Consider the following 22,819-nt stretch of genomic DNA (forward strand, 5'->3'; position numbering starts at 1 on the left):
TCATGTTTGTAAAGTTAAACACATTAAAAGTTGACATGAGCAATACAAATTTGACTTTAATGCATTTGTTAGTACTGTGTTATGTGTATTGTGACTGCAATTAGTGTGCCTAAATCATTATTTTGGAAAACACATGAGTAGATGTAATTTCATGTATTGTAAGTCAAATTCTACCTTTCTGTGTGCAAATTATTTTGACCCAATTGTGTCAGGAGTCCAGCTCAGACTGATTATTGGGATTTAACTTAGTGATAGATACACTTAGGTAGCATAAATCATATATTTCTGGAATGCTCATCATCAGTAGATGTGAGTTAATGCATCATGAGTCATGCTACACCTTTCTGTGTGCGAATTATCTTGATTCAACTGTGGCGGATATTTATTGTAACTAAGGGATACATTCATCTAGGTAGCATAAACCATATATTTCTGGAATACTCATGATGAGATGTGAGTTAATGTATCATCAATTATACTCCAGCATTCTATCTGGCAAATACCTCCATTCACCTATGTTGGGTGTTTGTTGGAAATTGTCAAGCACAGCTCAGAGTCAGTGTTTATTAGGCTGTACTTTTGGGATGGATGCACTAAGGTGACCTAAATCATATATTTTTGGAAAGCGTAAAATGAGGAGATGTGATATAATGTATCATAAGTCATGCTACACCTTTGTGTGCAAATTTTCTTGATTCACTTGTATCGGGCGCCATTGCAGACTCACAAACACATCAAAGTCAGTGATTATTTGGGTGTAACTTAGGGAGAGATACAATTTGGTAGCATATATCATATATTTTTGAAAAGCTCATGATGAGGAGATGTGATTTAATGTATCATAAGTCATGCTACACCTTTCTGTGTGCAAATTATCTTGATTCAACTGTGACGGGCATTAATTGCAGACTCACAAGCCCAGCTCAGAGTCAGTGATTATTGGGGTTTAAAGTGCTGATGACACGAACATGACTCTATGCAATTTCTTAAATAAACTATACAACATGGCACACATGTTAGATTTCTGTTATAATTACGTGAAAAGAAGCTGTTGTTACGCAAATATCCAACTTTTAATTGCACAGCGCAAGAAAACTGGGTCCGTGGCTCGCGGCCATGTTGTGACGTCAGCGGAAGAACACGCTGCGGTTCACTGGCTGTTCTACTCAATGGAAATGGCGCATGAAAACGCCGGTGAACTCTCTAGTGCTAGCTCTTCCTCTTCTGGGAGTCTAGAATTGTGTTGATCTCTTCCGAATAGAATCTATGATAGTCTACCCTCTTTACCCTTTGCCTCTCATTGCTAGGCGGCAGTTACATGAAAGCCGCAAGCTTTCACAAGCAAATACATGACTGATATCACGCTGACTTTATGATTACATTTATGATTATCATGGAGAATCTATAGCTCTACGTACCTTTATCTTATGTCATTTCACAACACATGTTCTGACAGGAGGACTGTCTTTGGATCTGGCATAGCTACTAGTAGAACCCCTCTGGAATACTGGCAGTGTTGCCAGATTGGGAGGTTTCCCACCCAGTTGGGTGGTTTCAAGTGCATTTTGGTGGGTTTTGAACATATTTTGGGCTGGAAAACTTCAGCAGTATCTGGCAACAGATACTGCTGACGTTTTCCAGCCCAAAATATGTTCAAAACCCACCAAAATGCACTTGAAACCGCCCAACTGGGCGGGAAACCTCCCAATCTGGCAACACTGTGTAGGCACTGCTGATGGTAGTAACATGTTTGTGCTGAACTGAACACCCAAGAGATTCTTTTAAGCTGGGAAGGGTGTCAAAACAATCCAAATTGAAGTGTTCAGAGCACGGGACGGATGTTGGTGAGGGCTCCCACTTGTCACGAGTGCGCCTGACTTGCTTCACCCACTTCGCATGCAGCTCGGGATCTCTGGGAAACTTGAATAAACTTACCCCATCCTTGTGGGTTTTGGAGCAAAAGCCAGCAACACAACGCGAAGGCATAATACTAACTATATATATAATAATGTATAATAATGTCTAATAAAAATACTAATAATGATGAACTGAACACCTGTCGCATCAACAACAAACTGGTAAGTTAGGAGGAAGGTTCTTTCGCTGACGTCATATAGCTCCTCCTCCTCCTTCGTCTCCTGGGTGCTGCAGTCCCGTCAAACTTGCCCAAATAGCCGCGTTTATCATCATAACTTGTAAAATAGGCACCTTCGTGAATTAATATATGGATCATCGGGAATTACTTTTTATGTTATAAAACATCGCCAAAGATGTCAAAAACGTGTCATCAGCACTTTAACTTAGTGACAGATACACTTAGACAGCTTAAATCATATTTCTGGAATTCCCATCATCAGTAGATGTGAGTTAATGTATCATAAGTCATACTCCTGTCATGGTCCTACCTGTGGGCTTCTCTCTTCAGGTAACATCTCTACTCAGCATTACCAGCCACGCCCGCACTCACTTCCTCTTATTTACTTCCAGTGGCTGTCATTGGCTGTTACCGATCACCTGTTTCCCCCCTGTGTGTATTTAAGCTGCAGTCCTCCCAAGCTTCTGTGTCAGATCGTCTGCAACTTTCAGCCTGATAACCTGCTCTGTGGTCCTACTACTCTGACTCCTGAAGATTTCCTGTTCTGTCTGACTCTATCTGTTCTCCAGCCCCAGTAACCTGATCTGCCTTCCGTTCTGTCGACTCTGCCTCTTGCCTGCTCCTCCTGTACCTCCGCCTGATCTCCAGCTCGCTGAGCCCTGCTGCATGCCTGCCTCTCCATCTGCCTGGTATGAGCTACCCTGCCTGGAGCCCTGCTCTTCTGCCCTGGTAACCTGACCCTGCATTTCTGCCTCCTGTCTTGCTACCTGATTTGTGACTGTGTTCCAGCCTGCTCTTTATCTCCAGCCTGCTGAGGAACTGTTTGTTGGGAGACTGCCTGTAACCCTAGTGCTGTCAGCCCTATAGCCACACCTCTCTGACTACGCCTGGTCCAGTCCCATCTCTGAAGCTAAGCAGGGTCAGGCCTGGTCAGTTCTTGGATGGGAGGCCTCAGATGTTATCACCAGCCATCCCTGCCTCTCAGTTCTCCTGCCACTGGACTTCACTCACACACATTCTTCCAACTCCCCTTTCCCCTATTATTAATAAACTGTGGTTTGAGTGCATTTGATCTCCTCTCCTGTTTGTTCCGTGACAACTCCACCTTTCTGTCTGGCAAATACCTGTTGGGTGTTTGTTGAAAATTGTCAAGCACACCTCAGTCAGTGTTTATTAGGCCTTACTTTTGGGATGGATGCACTAAGGTAGCCTAAATCATACATTTTTTTAAAAGCTCATAATGAGGAGACGTGATTTAATGCATCATAAGTCATGCTTCACTTTTCTATGTGCAAATTATCTTGATTCAATTGCATCAGGCGCCATTGCAGACTCAGAAACACAGGTCAGAGTCAGTGGTTATTTGGGTGTAACTTAGGGAAAGATACAATTTGGTAGCATATATCATATATTTTTGAAAAGCTCATGATGAGGAGATGTGATTTAATGTATCACAAGTCATGCTACACCTTTCTGTGTGCAAATATCTTGATTCAACTGTGATGGGTATTCATTGCAGACTCACAAGCCCAGCTCAGAGTCAGTGGTTATTGGGGTTTAACTTAGTGACAGATACACTTGGACAGCATAAATCATATATTTCTGAAATGCTCATCACCACTAGATGTGAGTTAATGTATCATAAGTCATACTCCACCTTTCTGTCTGGTAAATACCTCCATTCACCTATGTTGGGTGTTTGTTGGAAATTGTCAAGCACAGCTCAGAGTCAGTGTTTATTAGGCCTTACTTTTGGGATGGATGGACAAAGGTAGCCTAAATCATACATTTTTTAAAAGCTCATAATGAGATGTGATTTAATGCATCATAAGTCATGCTTCACTTTTCTGTGTGCAAATTATCTTGATTCAATTGCATCGGGCGCCATTGCAGACTCAGAAACACAGGTCAGAGTCAGTGGTTATTTGGGTGTAACTTAGGGAGAGATACAATTTGGTAGCATATATATTTTTGAAAAGCTCATGAGATGTGATTTAATGTATCACAAGTCATGCTACACCTTTCTGTGTGCAAATTATCTTGATTCAACTGTGACGGGTATTCATTGCAGACTCACAAGCCCAGCTCAAAGTCAGTGGTTATTGGGGTTTAACTTAGTGACAGATACACTTAGACAGCATAAATCATATATTTCTGAAATGCTCATCACCAGTAGATCTGAGTTAATGTATCATAAGTCATACTCCACCTTTCTGTCTGGTAAATACCTCCATTCACCTATGTTGGGTGTTTGTTGGAAATTGTCAAGCACAGCTCAGAGTCAGTGTTTATTAGGCTGTACTTTTGGGATGGATGCACTAAAGTGACCTAAATCATATATTTTTGGAAAGTGTAAAATGAGGAGATGTGATTTAATGTATCATAAGTCATGCTACACCTTTCTGTGTGCAAATTTTCTTGATTCACTTGTATCGGGCACCATTGCAGACTCACAAACACAGGTCAAAGTCAGTGATTATTTGGGTGTAACTTAGGGAAAGATACAATTTGGTAGCATATATCATATATTTTTGAAAAGCTCATGATGAGGAGATGTGATTTAATGTATCATAAGTCATGCTACACCTTTCTGTGTGCAAATTATCTTGATTCAATTGCATCGGGCGCCATTGCAGACTCAGAAACACAGGTCAGAGTCAGTGGTTATTTGTGTATAACTTAGGGAAAGATACAATTTGGTAGCATACATCATATATTTTTGAAAAGCTCATGATTAGGAGATGTGATTTAATGTATCATAAGTCATGCTACACCTTTCTGTATCCAAATTATCTTGATTCAACTGTGACGGGTATTCATTGCAGACTCACAAGCCCAGTTCAAAGTCAGTGATTATTGGGGTTTAACTTAGTGATAGATACACTTAGGTAGCATAAATCATATACTTCTGGAATTCCCATCATCAGTAGATGTGAGTTAATGTATCATAAGTCATACTCCACCTTTCTGTCTGGCAAATACCTCCATTCACCTATGTTGGGCGAAAATTGTCAAACACAGCTCAGAGTCAGTGTTTATTAGGCTGTACTTTTGGGGTGGATGCACTAAGGTAGCCTAAATCATACATTTTTGAAAAGCTCATAATGAGGAGATGTGATTTAATGTATTGTAAGTTATGCTACAACTTTCTGCATGCAAATTGTCTTGATTCAGTTGTGTTGCATGCCATTGCAGACTCACAGACGCTGGTCAGAGTTATTTGTTATTTGGTTGTAACTCAGGGCTAGATATATTTAGGTAGCCTAATTGATGTATTTTTGTAAAGCTCATGAGTAGATGTGATTTAATGCATCCTAAGTCATAATACACCTTTCTGCATGCAAAGTATCTTAATTCAGTGAGCGTTTGACTCTGCTTTGGAATCAGTTTTAGAAGAATTAGACTTGGAGTTTTCATTGAAACATGAGCAGGAAGAGGCTCTCCGTTCATTCCTTTTCAAGAAGGACGTTTTCGCTGTTTTGCCGACCGGCTATGGCAAAAGTCTGATCTACCAGCTGGCTCCGATGGTAGCCAAAAGGATGGGCTAGTTTGTGCAGTACGAAGAATTAATAAACAGCTTTGAAACATTACTTTTTGATTGTTTCTTATTTTCCCGTTATTTTAAATTTAAGGGAAATTATTTCACCAAACACCACTAAATAAAAATAAAAACCCTCAAACAGTTTAAGCAAACCCTTGAAAAACACTTGAAAAAAAAGTGTATGTTAAGTATGTGGTACAGAAAAAGTGTATGTTAAGTATGTGGTCAGAGCGTTGGCCTATACGCACAGAGACAGTTTGAAAGACAGCGGGTTGTTCCTCCCACACCCTTCGGAAATGTCTACGAGCGAGGCCAGACTAAATATTCACATTTAGTCTGGCTTGCAAGGCTACTCTACAGACATACAGACTGGCATGGTTTCACCTAGAGACATGATTCAAACTTTAAAATGTAGAGAAACTTCTCCTCTGTGGATCTGCCATTCAACTTTTTGGCTAGGTTCTATACTTTTGGATCAGTCCCAGCTCAAACACCATGTGGATACCTGGAGAAAAATCAGCCTTTATAATGGATGTCTATTGCGTTACACACCAGTGGAGCTCGTTTAGTTAGAGTGTAGAGAGCTTGAAAAAATGGCTCAAACTTTCTCATTTAAACTGTGTTTTCAGCCACAAATTTCACTCTACAGACATAATTTTCTCAAAAGTAGTAGTCACACTTGTCCTGATTCACACAATGTGTCTAGCTAACCGATAGGATTTACAGTTTTTGAATGAGAAGCCTCAAAGTAAGGTGAGGACAGCCACTCTGCCTCACTGACTCCCATTATAAACGTGGCAGAAAAGTCACTCGTTTTTAACTCGCTCTAGTGTCCTCATTTTTCACACTAGACAAAAAAATTGCATCAGTGTGTTCAGGAGACCCTTGTAGCGCTCAGTGTGAAAGAATTTTGTGAATAGCTGCTTTCTTTTTCGAGTTATTCGTCGTTGTTTGAGGCCTGCTCCTGAGCAAAAAACAGCAAAAAGCTGACAAGATTTTGTGTGACTCAGCACACCTACTCAGGACCGTCGCCATGCCAACTGGGAGCAGTGAGGGAGCAGAGAGGGGAGGGGCTGCTGTCTCAAGCACACACATAATCATTGCATTGAAGCATCATAGCAAGTCACACATTCAGAGCTAGCTAACATGCGTTTCCGAATTGCTTCGCGCACTGCATCACTCTCACCATTTCCCGCAGGGGAATTGTTTCTCTAGTTTTCTTATGTTATTTGCCATTTTCACTTCATTCTCACAGTCATGTCTTAACAGTACTTATTGGACACATAATTCACTGTCACACTATTCCTGCAGCTTGCGACCAGTATGACCAATAACTACTGATAAGACATGACTGTGAGAATGAAGTGAAAATGGCAAATAACATGAGAAAATAATCCTGTTTCAACAACTGTCCTAAAGAGAAAGGAAGTATTGTATAGCCTTTGTGTTGGAATAATAAATAAGTAAATAGATAGATAGATAGATAGATAGATAGATAGATAGATAGATAGATAGATAGATAGATAGATAGATAGATAGAAAAGGAAGAACTACATGAAAGAGATACATAAGAGAAAATCTAGAGTATAAGAGAAAAATTGAAATGATCTCTGTTGAAATAATTATAGTCTTAGAAGAGCCATTCAAAAAAAAAAAAGATCAGAGACTGAACTGGAAAAGGAAAAAAAACAATACCAGTGAAGGGGAGTGCTATAAAGATATGTACGGAATGGGGATAAAGTTGAAAAAATAAGAGGAGGTAATGAAAGGCAAAACAAAGTCAGGAGATATTTTTCTTGGAGCAAATTTGATCAGATACAACGCTTTAACACATGAGCCAAATATACGTGATGTGAGTGGAAAGATGGCGGCCAGATGGCTTCACTCATCTCTACAGCGAGGATTTTATATAGAGCTCAGTGGTGGTTCGACGCCAATCAGCTTGAGCTCAGGCTTACAGTTTAAGGTGTCCGGAAAGAACTCGTGGGAGTCAAATTTGGTTCCACATTATGTTCATCGATCGTCACACCTAAGTTTTATACATTTTTGTACCGTGTATTTCCCGTATGACTGCCTGCACCGAACCATAACACCCGTACCGTGACGGTTCAGTACGAATACATGTACCGTTCCACCCTGAGGTCAGAGACCCTCTGGGTTCAATCGCATATTAAAATAACCAACCAAGCCAACTAAGTTCATAAAGAAATATCATGGGCATGAAAAAACAAAAAATAACTGCAAGAGAGGTTCAGTTTGGCCAAACTTTCTACAAGAGAATTCCTTCAGGATCAGGCATGATTGAGATTATTAAACAAACAAACAAACAAACAAACAATGCTCTAGTACAAGACACCATCACATCAGAGCACAGTGGTTTCTTCTGAAACATGTTTCTGAAAACCATTTAATCCGATCATCAGAAATCTGCTTTAATGAGCTTGAAATTAATGTCAGACTTTAATGTGGGATTCACATTAGGGTTCTGAAGTCATCACTGATTTAGAAACTGATATATCCTGAAATACTCATCTGTTCAAGTATAAACTGTGTAACTTACATTCATTAGATTTATCCATGCTGTTCCTTCTGCCTTGCCTTAGTTGTGATGATAAAGAATCAGCGATGTCCTTTTCCCTTCTCCTTTTTCAGCCTGTACAGTAAAAAGCACAGACTTTCACTGAGCATTCTCACAGATCTCAGTCAGTGACTGTACTTTATAGTTTCTTACTTCCTGCTGTTAGTATGAATGTTTGCACTTCGCCCAGTAACATTATTAAAGCACACATAACAGCACAATGAAACATTTCCTTTATCTTAGCTATCAAATTTGTTTACTGTGCATGAGCTCTCTCATTTTTAACATTTATCACCACTGTTATACATGAACTGAATAATATATGCTCATATTTCACTGGGTGCAGAAACAATTTTATCTGGCACTCTTTACTCAGTTCAGTTTAATAAATCAACAAAACAAAATCCTGGGACAACTACTGAACTACAAAAAAACTATTAAACACATTACATACCTTTACTCTTCTCTTTGTCAAAGCTCTTTTTCACTCTTTTCTTGCTTTCCTGCTCTGGTCTGGTTTCACTTTCACTTCTGCTCCAGGAGGCCATGACTTATTTTAACAGATAAAACTCTCATATCAAAGTCAGGAAACTGTGTGTACAATTTTCATTAGTCTGCAAGAGTTTACTGTTCTGGTCATCACAATCCACAATTGTCAAAGACATATGTGTCATTAAGTTCTTATAATTACAGTGGTGCTTGAAAGTTTGTGAACCCTTTAGAATTTTCTATATTTCTGCATAAATATGACCTAAAACATCATCAGATTTTCACACAAGTCCTAAAAGTAGATAAAGAGAACCCAGTTAAACAAATGAGACAAAAATGTTATACTTGGTCATTTATTTATTGAGAAAAATGATCCAATATTACATATCTGTGAGTGGCAAAAGTATGTGAACCTCTAGGATTAGCAGTTCATTTGAAGGTGAAATTAGAGTCAGGTGTTTTCAATCAATGGGATGACAAACAGGTGTGAGTGGGCACCCCGTTTTATTTAAAGAACAGGGATCTATCAAAGTCTGATCTTCACAACACATGTTCGTGGAAGTGTATCATGGCACGAACAAAGGAGATTTCTGAGGACCTCAGAAAAAGCATTGTTGATGCTCATCAGGCTGAAAAAGGTTACAAAACCATCTCGAAAGAGTTTGGACTCCACCAATCCACAGTCAGACAGATTGTGTACAAATGGAGGAAATTCAAGACCATTGTTACCCTCCCCAGGAGTGGTCAACCAACAAAGATCACTCCAAGAGCAAGGCGTGTAATAGTCAGAGAGGTCACAAAGGACCCCAGGGTAACTTCTAAACAACTGAAGGCCTCTCTCACATTGGCTAATGTTAATGTTCATGAGTCCACCATCAGGAGAACACTGAACAACAATGGTGTGCATGGCAGGGTTGCAAGGAGAAAGCCACTGCTCTCCAAAAAGAACATTGCTGCTCATCTGCAGTTTGCTAAAGTTCACATGGACAAGCCAGAAGGCTATTGGAAAAATGTTTTGTGGCCAGCTGAGCCCAAAATAGAACTATTTGGTTCAAATGAGAAGCATTATGTTTGAAGAAAGGAAAACACTGCATTCCAGCATAAGAACCTTATCCCATCTGTGAAACATGGTGGTGGTAGTATCATGGTTTTGGCCCATTTTGCTGCACCTGGGCCAGGACGGCTTGCCATCATTGATGGAACAATGAATTCTGAATTATACCAGCAAATTCTAAAGGAAAATGTCAGGACATCTGTCCATGAACTGAATCTCAAGAGAAGGTGGGTCATGCAGCAAGACAATGACCCTAAGCACACAAGTTGTTCTACCAAAGAATGGTTAAAGAAGAATAAAGTTAATGTTTTGGAATGGCCAAGTCAAAGTCCTGACCTTAATCCAATCGAAATGTTGTAGAAGGACCTGAAGCAAGCAGTTCATGTGAGGAAACCCACCAACATCCCAGAGTTGAAGCTGTTCTGTACGGAGGAATGGGCTAAAATTCCTCCAAGCCAGCGTGCAGGACTGATCAACAGTTACCGGAAACGTTTAGTTGCAGTTATTGCTGCACAAAGGGGTCACACCAGATACTGAAAGCAAAGGTTCACATACTTTTGCCACGCACAGATATGTAATATTGGACCATTTTCCTCGATAAATAAATGATCAAGTTTAATATTTTTGTTTCATTTGTTTAATTGGGTTCCCTTTATCTACTTTTAGGACTTGTGTGAAAATCTGATGATGATGTTTTAGGTCATATTTATGCAGAAATATAAAAAATTCTAAAGGGTTCACAAACTTTCAAGCACCACTGGATTAATTTGACTTTAATCCAAATCTCAAAAACACAAACTAACTAACTAACTAACTAACTAACTAACTAACTAACTAACTAACTAATCCACACAAAATAATGAGCCTAATATTTGGGTGGTAGGATTATGGTTCAATAGCATCTGTGAAATTTATTTTACAGTCAAAAGGATTCCTGGTGAGACAGATAGATCACTTTATTAATTCCAGAGGGAAATTCACACTTCAAGATATTTGAGAACCCCTACTACAGAGATCAAATTAACTTGTTTGTGCATTTGGTTTCACTTTATGAGTAAATTTAGACATTTAGACAGTTCTGGCAATTTGTTGAGATAATATTATTACTGCTACAGTGGTTGTGCTTTGTTATTTATCACTTTTTCTTTCTATATTTCTCTTGTTGCTTATCTATATTTCTCTTAAAATCTTCCTCTATACTCTGAAAATTGCCCACTAGCAAAATCCAGTGACTACAATTAAATTATCCAATAATCAGCAGACTTTGCAAACAGTGTAAAATATTTTTATTCACGTTTAAGTGATGACAAGAATCAACACTAAATCAGAAAATGCCTTAAATACAATGTAAAACACACTGTAAAGTCACACACACTTTCATTTTTTAAAAATCTGGATAGGAATGTAATATAAATGTTAAATAACACACACCACAATTACACAATTAAACAAGACATGGCGTATTATATTGAAAAATATAAAATGGATGACAGAAGTAAAAGAACATTAACATGTAAAAGAACTGGATGAATAGTTTTCCAATCAAATAAGTTGACAAGCTAATTCTTTAAAAAAAATGTAATTTCATATCAGATGGTTTGGTTATCAAAGTCTCATAAGATTTTCCTGTTAGCGAAGGAAGAATGGTCGCGCTAGCTAAATTAGTTTGCGAGTATCTGGCTAGTTTTAATTAGTCGATGTTTGATCTTGTTACCCTTGAACAGAAAAGACAATAATTATCTGGCTAATCTCATTACTAACTAAATTATATCAACTACATTTGTTTTTTCAAAAAAACACACACACAAGTTTACCAGAATACAAGCATGAGCAGTGTCAGTGTTGTGTGGCTGTTCTTCGCTGTCTAGCTAGCTTGTGTTAGCTGGGTCTAACCAGCTGGCAGTAGAAAAGGTGTACTCAATCCTACATGTTTCTTTTCAAATATGAATCATAATTTTAGACCCTTAACTACACACTTAGTCAACTGGTCAAGCTGGCAGATTCAGTAAACTATAATTGTGTCTCTTTTCATGCAAAAAACAAATATAAACACACACAGAGAGAGAGATTTATTTCTTTATGAGTGAGAAAAGGAAAAAATAATGCTGATTTCTGAAATTATTTCTCTAACAAAAAATGTGAACTCTAGGTTTATCATACATTTTTATTTCTTTTTAAAAGACATGCACAATATACTCCACATAAACTTAAAAGGATATAAAATTATCATATACATTCAACAGACACTTTATTAGGTACCGTACACCCATACACCTGCTGTTTTATGCAGTTATCTAATGAACCTGATTTTCTGCATCGTGCTGCCCTTGACAGCAGCACGATGCATAAAATCATGTAGATACAAATCAAGAGCTTCAGTTAATGCTCACTTCAAACATCAGAATGGGAAAAATTGTGATCTCAAAGTGTGACTTTCACTGTGGTATGGGTGTATTTCAGAAACTGCTGATCTCCTGGGGTTTTCACACACAACAGTCTCTAGAGTTTACACAGAATGGAGTGAAAAACAGAAACCATTGAGTGAGCGACAATTCTGTGGGTGGAAACAAACGCCTTGTCGATGAGAGAGGTCAGAGGAAAATGGCCAGATTGGTTCGAGCTGCCAGGAAGGATATAGTAACTCATATAATCATTCTTTACAACCGTGGTGAGCAGAAATGCATCTCAGTTGGTTTCCACTTCTGCCAGCCAAAAACAGGACTCTTAGAATCAAGAACAAGTTCCTATTAAAGTGGCCGGTGAGTTTATAATTACTAATTATAACATCAGTAATGATAATAGATTATTACTCATGTAGTGATGTGTTCTCCAAGATAACTGAGAAAAAGGGTTTTTTATTTATTTACTTTTTATTTTTTTATTTTTTAAATCTTGACTTTTCACACACTCCTGATATAGGGAGGTGAAATTTTACACATGAGAGATGATCAGTGGTGCTGAGTTTTTACCTCCATCATTAGAACAAGGACAGAAGTATGGATAGACTTTCTCAGTGAAAGACTGACCAGTGAAAGAGTAGATATGAGACCTGACCTCAACATCATAAAAGGAGACCAGACCCTCTTCATAATCCACAAATACGCCCACCTTCTGGGGTTTCTCTCTCATGGAAAGGGAGATATAAGAATCATCACAAGCCTGATACTCATTTCCATTCTTCAGAGTCATGATCCAGAATCCATTCTGAGGGTTACATGTCTCAATCTTTCCCTTCCTGTTAATAGACTCTCTGACCACTCCTAAATCCCACATGGTTTTCCCACTGACCTGCACCTCATAGTAAAATCTCCCTGAGGAGAAACCCTGATGTCCCAAGATTATAGGATAATAACTACATCTTTTCGGGGTATTTGGGAGATTCTTCTTCGTGTCTCCATACGTGACTTGTTTCCTATCATCAGACAGGATGAGACGGGGATGAGCTGTATCAGGATCCAGAGTCACATCCACTGAGAACACAATGTGATGAGTGAAGGTGAATTATTCATCATCGTCAAATAAATAACAGTTAACAATTATGATTTATAAGCTGGTGTTGTATACATATATACACATACATTTTTATACACACACACACTTTCTCTGTAACCACTTATTCTATGCAGGGTTGTGGGCAAGCTGGAGCCTATCCCAGCTGACTATGGGCAAGAGGCTGGGTACACCCTGGACAAGTCGCCAGGTCACCACATGGCCGACACATAGAGACAAACAACCATTCACACTCACAGTCAATTTAGAGCAGGGGTCTCAAACCTGATCCATAAAGGGCCATGTGGCTGCAGGTTTTCATTCCAGCCATGCAGCAGCACCCTGATTTGGCTTATTCAATCAACAGACACACCCACCCTTTAATCAAGGGTGGGTGTGGCTGCAAGTATTTGACTGTGTGAAGACAGTTCAGTTGATTGAATGAGCCAAGTCAGGTGTGCTGCTGCATGGCTGGAATGAAAACCTGCAGCCACAAGGCCCTTTATGGATCAGGTTTGAGACCCCTGATTTAGAGCCACCAGTTAGCCTAACCTGCATGTCTTTGGACCGTGGGGGAAACCAGAGCACCCGGAGGAAACCCACGCAGACACGGGGAGAACATGCAAACTCCATACAGAAAGGCCCTCGCTGGCCACTGGGCTCAAACCCAGAACCTTCTTGCTGTGAGGCGACAGCGCTAACCACTACACCACCATACCACCCTAATTACTAACCAGTTAATCCCTTTTTTTGTTGAATTAAATCTGAAATTCTATATCTCAATCAAATCTTGATTGCAAAAGCATGTGTACAATTAATGGTTTTTAGCTGAGGATGGAAAATGTGCTAGTTTACTTGGGGTTTTATAGGTGTTAGTTTTTTAAAGGTATAACAGTGAGGGTAGAGAAAAAAATCACAAGGCAAATGAGGTTTCAGTGAATGAAAAAGCATAAGAAATGTTAATTTGGTTCTGTGGTTATTTGGAGAATTTAATGAGTATCTGTAGATGTGTACAATTTGCAAGAAGCCATGAGACTTGAAAGTCAATGATAAAATGTCAGTAAACCCACTGAGGAGACTATAAACATGGACTACAATTCCTAAGACACACAGCGCCCTCTGTCTCCGGCTTACTGAATCTCAGCTGTCACCCATTTCCTCAATCACTGGACTCCCTACTTAAACTCCCCAAACACTCACCTCCCTGCGAAGTAGCATCCTGCTTATCCAGGCATACCAAGCCTTGTATCTTTCCTGACTGTTTCTCATGGTTCTGACCTTTCGCTTCCTGTTTCCAGTTTTCGCTCTTTGCCCTTCCTAGTCTAAGTTGTTCCCCGATTGCCCGACCCATGCTTGCCTCCTCGACTCCGATTTCTGATTAGTGTTTTGGCTTTGTTTACAGTCTGCGTTCTCCCTTCCTCTGCGCATATCTCTGTAAGTGCCTGCCCTCTAACAGGATATTTCGTGTACATGGAAGTAGCGGAGGATATGAAACAGACTGCTTTGAACGCGCGGGGCATTTGCTTGGAGAGCATCAACAGATGCTTGCCGATCTCAACACCAGGATGACACAACTCGCAACTGTGATGTTGCAGGCCCTCCATACATGCTCTGATCCTCCTCCCAGCTCAGCGCTACAACTCCTGGCTCCAGAGAAATTTGCTGGAGAAACTATCACCTGTAAAGGTTTCCTTCTCCAGTGTTCTATGCATTTCGCCACCAAACCTACCTTCTCTGAAATGCATAAAATCGCTAAATTCCTAACCTTTCTCTCTGGCAAAGCGCTCTGCTGGGCTACTGCAGTTTGGAACAATGGTGGTGAGCTGACCACTTCAGATGAGCACTTCCTCTCCTTGTTCAAGCGAGTCTTCGATCATGAACCAGAGGGGATTGAGGTCGGTGAAAGTCTGCTCACCAGTTCCCAAGGCTCAAGAAGTGTGGCAGAATATGCTCTGGACTTCTGGACTATAGCGGCTGCTAGTGGGTGGAACAACCCAGCCCTCAAGGTAGTGTTCCATCAAGGTCTATGCCATGAAGTGGTCAGTGAACTAGCCTGCAGAGACGAGAATCTCATCTTGGATGCCCTTATTGATTTAGCCATCTGCATCGGCCAACTACTAAAGTGCCGACCCTCTCTCCATGACTGCCCCAAGTCATTGCAGCTCTCTGTGGACAACACACCTATGGAAGTATCCCGCGCCAGGCTAACCCAGGCCAAGCGGGCTAGGTGGTGTTGGGAGGGCTTGTGTTTCTACTGCGGGAGCGCCGAACATAACATCCAACATTGTCCAATCCGGCTTTGTTTACAGTCTGCACTCTCCCTTCCTCCATGCATATCTCTGTAAGTGCCTGCGCTCTAACATAAAGGCACTATAATGGAATTAAGAAGCTATTGTTGCATGAGATTTATAAATAATATAGAAAATATAGGTTTAAACTCTAACTATTCAGAAAAGTCAGATCTTTGTCTGGTGCATGGGTAAAGGCTATTACTTTTGATAAGTATATGATAGATTTAATTGATGTAAATTAAAATCCTTTATTTCTTTATCAGTTAAAGAAATACAGTAACAAACTTTCTAATTTAATATACATGGGTGCTACCAGTCCACTAACAGAAGTTACTCTAAAGATTATTTTTAGATGATTTACAGAGGTTTAAAACTTAAACTATGTCTTAGTGCATTAAGTTATTCAAAATGGCTCTTATTATGGTTTCACTATTATCATGTATAATAATAGAAATAGAAAGAGAATCTGCAGTTTACCTGCATACTGCAGAATCCTCTTCAGTTCTCTGGGGACTAATTACAACAAATTAGGACATTCATTAAACTAGATATGCTTTTAATGTAAACTTTGATTTGGATAAAGCTGTAAAATTAATTAACCCAATAATTCACTGATAAATAAACCAATCACTAACAGCCTCTGATAAGATAATTCATTTGTTACAGGTTTCTCACCCATTTCCTTTAGCTTCTCATTCAGCGTTCTACTGAGTTTCTCATTCAGAGTCTTCTGAAGCTGAGACAGAGCGGTCTTCACAGTTTGTAAACTCAGTTCAGTGTTAATCCTGATCTCAGTCCAGTTCTTGGTGTGAGGAGCGATGCACAGTGACGGGTAAATCTACAGTAGAACAGGAGAGAGGAGAAATCCCTCAGCCGATGGTCTGTGATGTTCTGCATTGTGGTTGAGTGATAGAGAGGAACACTGACCTGTAGGAAGTGGAGATGATTGTCAGTGTGTGAGAGCTGCTCCAGCTCAGTCTTTCTCCTCTTCAGCTCATCGATTTCCTGTTCCAGCTCTTTAATGAGTCCTTCAGCCTGCTTCTTTACTGCTTTCCGCTTCTCCCCCAGTAGCTCAGTCTGAGTCCTCTCAATGGAGCGAATCAGAGCAGTGAAGACTTCATAATTGTCTGGGTTCTCTTTCTCTGTGCTTCTCTAAAGCAAAGGAACATCTCACATTCATCAACTAACTGTGAAAATCAGCTAACAGTGCCAGTTTGTTACATTCTACAAAGAAAATATGAAACATGAAGTGCAGTAGATATGAACTACATCATGTTGAACCCACTTTGCTGAGCTCTACTGAGTGATTAATCTCCTGGATCTTCTTCAGTCGCTCCTTGATCATCTGCTGCAGCTCTGTCTGTGTTTTCCGCAGCTGACTCTGTGCACAGAAATAAAAAAGGTTTCATTTTCTATTACAAATGCAACATTTGAATTCATTTGCATTCTTCATAAAAATATTTAACATTGATGTTTGTGTCTCTGACCTTCCTCTCTCCACTCTCCTCCTCTAATGGAATAATATTGTGATTCTTGTGGTCTGTCTCAGTGCAGAACTGACACACACACTTCTGATCATCTCTACAGAACAGATCCAGAGGTTTCTCATGCTTCTGGCATCTGTAGTTCTCCAGGTTCTTCACTGGATTGATTAGTTTGTGTCTCTTATAATTTAGAACGTAATTATGAGGCTCTAAATGAGATGAACAGAAATTCACACCACAGTCCAGACAGGATTTTATGGCTTTTTGTTTCACACCAGTGCAGGCATCACAAAGAATCTCTGGTTGGTCCATAGTACTTGTCTTTTTGAAGTTATCTACGACCATGCTCAGTGTTGTGTTCATTTTCTGTTCAGGTCTCTTGCTGAATTTTTCATTACATAATGGACAGTAATAATAATGTTGACTCTTATGCCAGGTTTTTATAAGGCAACTCTTGCAGAAGTTGTGTCCACAAGGAGTGGTGACAGGATCATTGAACACTTTGACACAGATATAACACAGCAACTGTGCTTCAGGCAGGATCTGCCTGGATTCATGTCCAACTGTTTGACATAAAAAAAAATTGAAAATCAATAAAAATTATAAATCAATAATAAATTTTTTGTAAAACAAATCTTAAATAACACTTTGTTTCCCAGTTACCCCAAGTTCAAGTTCAGCAGGTGATGAACATTTTGTCAAATCAAAATGGCTGCTCACAGCTTGAGCAGTAAACAAATTGGCCCTGCTTACCTATAAATGAGTTATACTATATATGCAAGTATTTGCTTTAACTCAATAAATATACAGACAGATTAATCTGTAACAGTAGAACAGTCTTTATTCTATCCACATTCACTGGATATGAGCAATCGTGCACTCTAATTGGCTGTTCTACTACTAGGATATCAGCTTATATACCATGAGTAGAGAAAAACAAAATGGCGGAGCGCATCAAGTCAGATATAATCAGTTTGTTATCAAGTATTTAAAAGAAACAGAAATAGCTCAAAGAATATAGCCCCCCCCATCTCCTGTTCCCCACTCCAGCCCAGTCAGTGGCAGTAATGCTCCTTTCAGTTGGTTTGTCAGTTACCAAAAAAACCTTAAAGAAGAAGAAGAAAATGGTGGACCGTGTTATTGAACCAACTGAGGATGAAATACAAACTCTACTCAAAAACAAAACCCCCCCAAAATAAAAAAGCAATAAAATATGGGATAAAAGCATTTGATGATAAGAACATCTCATCTCATTATCTCTAGCCACTTTATCCTGTTCTACAGGGTCGCAGGCAAACTGGAGCCTATCCCAGCTGACTACAGGCAAAAGGCAGGGTACACCCTGGACAAGTCACCAGGTCATCACAGGGCTGACACATAGACACAGACAACCATTCACACTCACGGTCAATTTAGAGTCACCAGTTAACCTAACCTGCATGTCTTTGGGGGAAACCGGAGTACCCGGAGGAAACCCACGCGGAGAACATGCAAACTCCACGCAGAAAGGCCCTCGTCGGCCATGGGGCTCGAACCCGGACCTTCTTGCTGTGAGGCACCAGCGCTAACCACTACACCACCATGCCGCCCATGATAAGAATATGTCTTTTTTATTTTACAAGAATGATTATGACTCAATGACTACATCAAGACTGTGTCTGTTCCCCGAGCTAAACAAAAAAGTAGAAATACTCAGAGAGTTTGTTCCAGTAACCTAATCAATATAAAATTAGATCATACTGACTGTACAGCCGCTGCCAGCACCTTTGATTTAAAGGTGGGGCTATTAAATATTAGATCTCTTACATCTAAAGTGCTAATGGTTAATGAACTTATTACTGATCAGGAGTTTAATGTACTTTGTTTAACTGAAACATGGATTAAGCCAAATGAATATCTCATCTCATCTCCTCTAGCCGCTTTATCCTGTTCTACAGGGTCGCAGGCAAGCTGGAGCCTATCCCAGCTGACTACGGGCGAAAGGCGGGGTACACCCTGGACAAGTCGCCAGGTCATCACAGGGCTGACACATAGACACAGACAACCATTCACACTCACATTCACACCTACGGTCAATTTAGAGTCACCAGTTAACCTAACCTGCATGTCTTTGGACTGTGGGGGAAACCGGAGCACCCGGAGGAAACCCGCGCGGACACGGGGAGAACATGCAAACTCCGCACAGAAAGGCCCTCGCCGGCCACGGGGCTCAAACCCGGACCTTCTTGCTGTGAGGCAACAGCTCTAACCACTACACCACCGTGCCGCCCCAAATGAATATATAGCATTAAATTAAGCTAGTCCTGCTGGATACAGTTATATACACCAGCCTCATCTAACTGGCAGAGGAGGAGGCGTCGCAGTTCTTTGTAATGATTATCTAGGTGTAACACACAAACCTGGTTATAAATTTAATACATTTGAAGTTCTTCATACTAATAATGTATGTAGCCTAGAAAAATAAGTCTACCCAGTTAATTCCATTACTTATTATTTACAGGACCCCGGGGCCATATTCTGAGTTTCTTTCCGAATTTGCAGATTTTATCTCAGACCTGGTTATTTCCTTGGACAAAGCTTTAGTTGTCTGAGATTTTAATATTCACTTCGATAACCCAGAAGACCCTTTGAAAACTGTGTCCATTTTAGATTCAGTAGGGGTTAATCAGAATGTCACAGGACTGACCCATAATGGCGGTCACACCCTCGATCTAATACTGACATTCGGGTTAAACGTAGAAAATATAGTCATACTTCCACAGTTTATAGTTATCTCAGATCATTATCTCATCTCATTCAAAATATGTCTGAGTAATAATATATGCACCTCACCACGCTACCGTATTAAATATACATTCACGTCAACTACTGCACAGAGCTTTATAAATTATCTCCCAGAGTTATCAACTTTGACTGGGTCAATGTCAGCCCTCGCAGAATTTGATCAGGCAACTGAATGCTTCGAGTCAACGTTCTGCTATACTTTAAATAATGTATCTCTTCTTAAAAGGAAAATGATCAGAGAGAAAAAATTAGCACCCTGGTATAATGATGACACTTGCACTTTAAAACAGACCACTCAAAAACTGGAATGTAAATGGCGTCAAACAAAATTAGGAGCATTCAAATTAGTGTGGAAGGAGAGCTTCCTGAAGTATAGAAAAGCTCTTAGTGCTGCTAGATCAACATATCTCTCTTCCCTAATAGAAGATAACAAAAATAATCCTAGATTCCTATTTAATACTGTAGCAAAATTAACCAGGAATAAGTCCACTATAGACACCTGCACACCTGCAGTATGTAGTAGCAACAACTTCATGGATTTTTTAAGGACAAAATTGAAAATATCCGACAAAAAATTCAAACTACTAATTTAAGGTCAGACAATGCAAGTGACCCTGTAGTTCACAATATAACTGTATCAGATCAGCAGTTAGAATGTTTTACTCCCCTTAGAGAAATTGAATGACTCATTAATCTCCGCATCAAAACTTCAACTTGTGTACTAGATCCCTTACCTACATGTTTATTCAAGCAGATAATACCTGAAGTAATTGAACTGCTTCTAAAAATAATAAGGATCGGCTATGTACCCAAATCCTTTAAACTCGCAGTTATCAAACCCCTGATTAAAAAACTTGACCTCGATCCCTGTCAGCTGTCCAATTATTGGCCAATATCAAACCTCCTCTTTATCTCCAAGATCTTTGAAAAAGCTGTGGCACAGCAGTTATGCTCATATTTACATAGGAATAACATCCATGAAATGTATCAGTCAGAATTTAGAGCTCATCATGGCACAGAGACAGCTCTGGTTAAAGTAATAAATGACCTATTGTTGGATTCTGATCAGGGCTGTGTCTCACTGCTTGTGTTGCTTGACCTTAGTGCAGCATTTGATACCATTGATCATTCCATTCTTCTGGATAGACTAGAAAATGTTGTGGGAGTTAAGGGAATGGCCCTCTCCTGGCCCAGGTACAAATTGTAAATAAAAACGGAATGCAATAATTTACAAATCTCAAAAACTGATATTGTATTCACAATAGAACATAGACAACATATCAAATGTCGAAAGTGAGACATTTTGAAATTTCATGCCAAACATTGGCTCATTTGAAATTGTTACATCTATAACACTGACTACACTTTTCACTGTTTTAAGGAGGTAAATATACATCACTCATCACAAACACCTGGCTAGCTTTTTGAAATACAAACATGGAGGCGCCCGTGTCTCAACCCCCCACCTCCCTGTCTTGGTACCTCAAATGCATGGTGGTTGAAAATTACTAATTTTTCAGATGCAGATTAAACATAGCAGCACAAGTACACTGTTTTAAGTGGGAGGATAGATTAGCACTCATTGAACAACAGGCTTTTTAATATGCCATTTAGGATCCCACCTGGATGCTATACTACAGTAGAATACTAGAAGTGAATGGGAGTGTGGGTTTTGTGTAGAAAAAAAATCTCTTATTTTTAATCTCTTGTCTCTTTATATCTATCACTGAACAGCACACTTGTTGCTTATCCCACCTGAATGTGTAAAACTGTAATGAGCATGGCTGAATGAAGATAAAACAGATAACACCGGGCCATACACAGATTTACACAGCTTTTTGAAATACAAACATGGAGACGCCCGTGTCTCAACCCCCCACCTCCTTGCCTTGATACCTCAAATGCATGGTGGTTGAAAATTACTAATTTTTCAGACGCAGATTAAACATAGCAGCACAAGTACACAGTTTCTCCAATTTTAAAAATGAGCTGATGCCAAGAAGAAACTAGCAAATAACTTTCTGTGTGTAGAAACATGGTTATTCATGGTTTATTACACATTCACACAGTTGATAAATGAGACACCTTTTCATGTAAAATTGTGTAACTTACAGTCAGTATGTGTATCTATGCTCCCCGTTCTGGCTTTTTTTGCTTGAGGTGAAGAATATCTAGCCATGTCCTTTTTCCTTCTCCTGTTTAACCTGTTCTGAAAGAAATCAGCATTCTGAGCATTCTCTCAGGTCTCAGTCAATAACTAATAATCTTTCATAGATTCCCATTTCCTTGTATAAGAAGGAATGTTTATGCCTCACCCCGTACAGACAGGTGAGGCATAAACATTCCTAAACAGAGCTATCTAACAGATGGAAGCATACATTTAAATATTTCATTTAATTTAACTTGCAATTTCGTTTACTGAGTGTAATCCCCCCCCCCCCCCCCCCCCCCCCCCCCCGTTCATCATTAATGTTATACATCAGCAGAAAAACACAGGACTGTTTCAGTTCAGTGTGATAAACTACACCCTGGCAGAACTTCTTAACTATGAAACAATATTAAATGAAGTACATACCTTCACTTTACTGTTTCTCAAGCCTGCTCAACTTTGAACAGATCCTCTGGATACGTGGAAATTAAACTCAGCTATTATGATGAACAGAAGTTGCCCTGGTTGATGTGAGCTCTCTGACTAGTCTGGTTTCACTTTCACTCAACAGTGGAAGGCGGATCCTACTGTTAAACACAAAACCTGTCTTATAACCATTTAGTACTATCTGTATAAACACAAGTACTGTAATATTTATGAAACATTTAGGCTTACTATTGATTCTAGCCAGGTAAATAAGGAAAAAAAATCTAAAAAGTCAAATGATGTAAAAGTCTAACAAAATTATTTTGTTTTTAGAAATGTATGAAAAGATGAAGATGCACAGAAATGCACTTATTACTTGTGATTTTATTATTAAAACGGCAATATGTAACTTTTGGGGATTTGGAGACCTTTTTAAAAT

The 22,819-nt window shown here is 39.5% G+C and overlaps 1 protein-coding gene across 1 annotated transcript; it reads right to left on the minus strand.

Moving 5' to 3' along the window:
• Positions 1-12,688: 12,688 nt before the first annotated feature.
• LOC132893816 (E3 ubiquitin-protein ligase TRIM39-like) lies at positions 12,689-22,471 on the minus strand. Its single transcript, XM_060932958.1, has 8 exons — positions 22,381-22,471; positions 21,918-22,009; positions 17,025-17,584; positions 16,823-16,918; positions 16,465-16,689; positions 16,213-16,375; positions 16,015-16,050; positions 12,689-13,227 (listed from the first exon to the last, which is right to left on the minus strand). The coding sequence occupies exons 2-8, from the start codon at positions 21,982-21,984 to the stop codon at positions 12,689-12,691; spliced, it is 1,686 nt and encodes a 561-aa protein (XP_060788941.1). The 5' UTR covers positions 21,985-22,009; positions 22,381-22,471.
• Between the last annotated feature and the right edge of the window lie 348 nt (positions 22,472-22,819).

Source organism: Neoarius graeffei, chromosome 11, assembly GCF_027579695.1.
Source record: "Neoarius graeffei isolate fNeoGra1 chromosome 11, fNeoGra1.pri, whole genome shotgun sequence".
Classification (NCBI taxonomy): domain Eukaryota; kingdom Metazoa; phylum Chordata; class Actinopteri; order Siluriformes; family Ariidae; genus Neoarius; species Neoarius graeffei.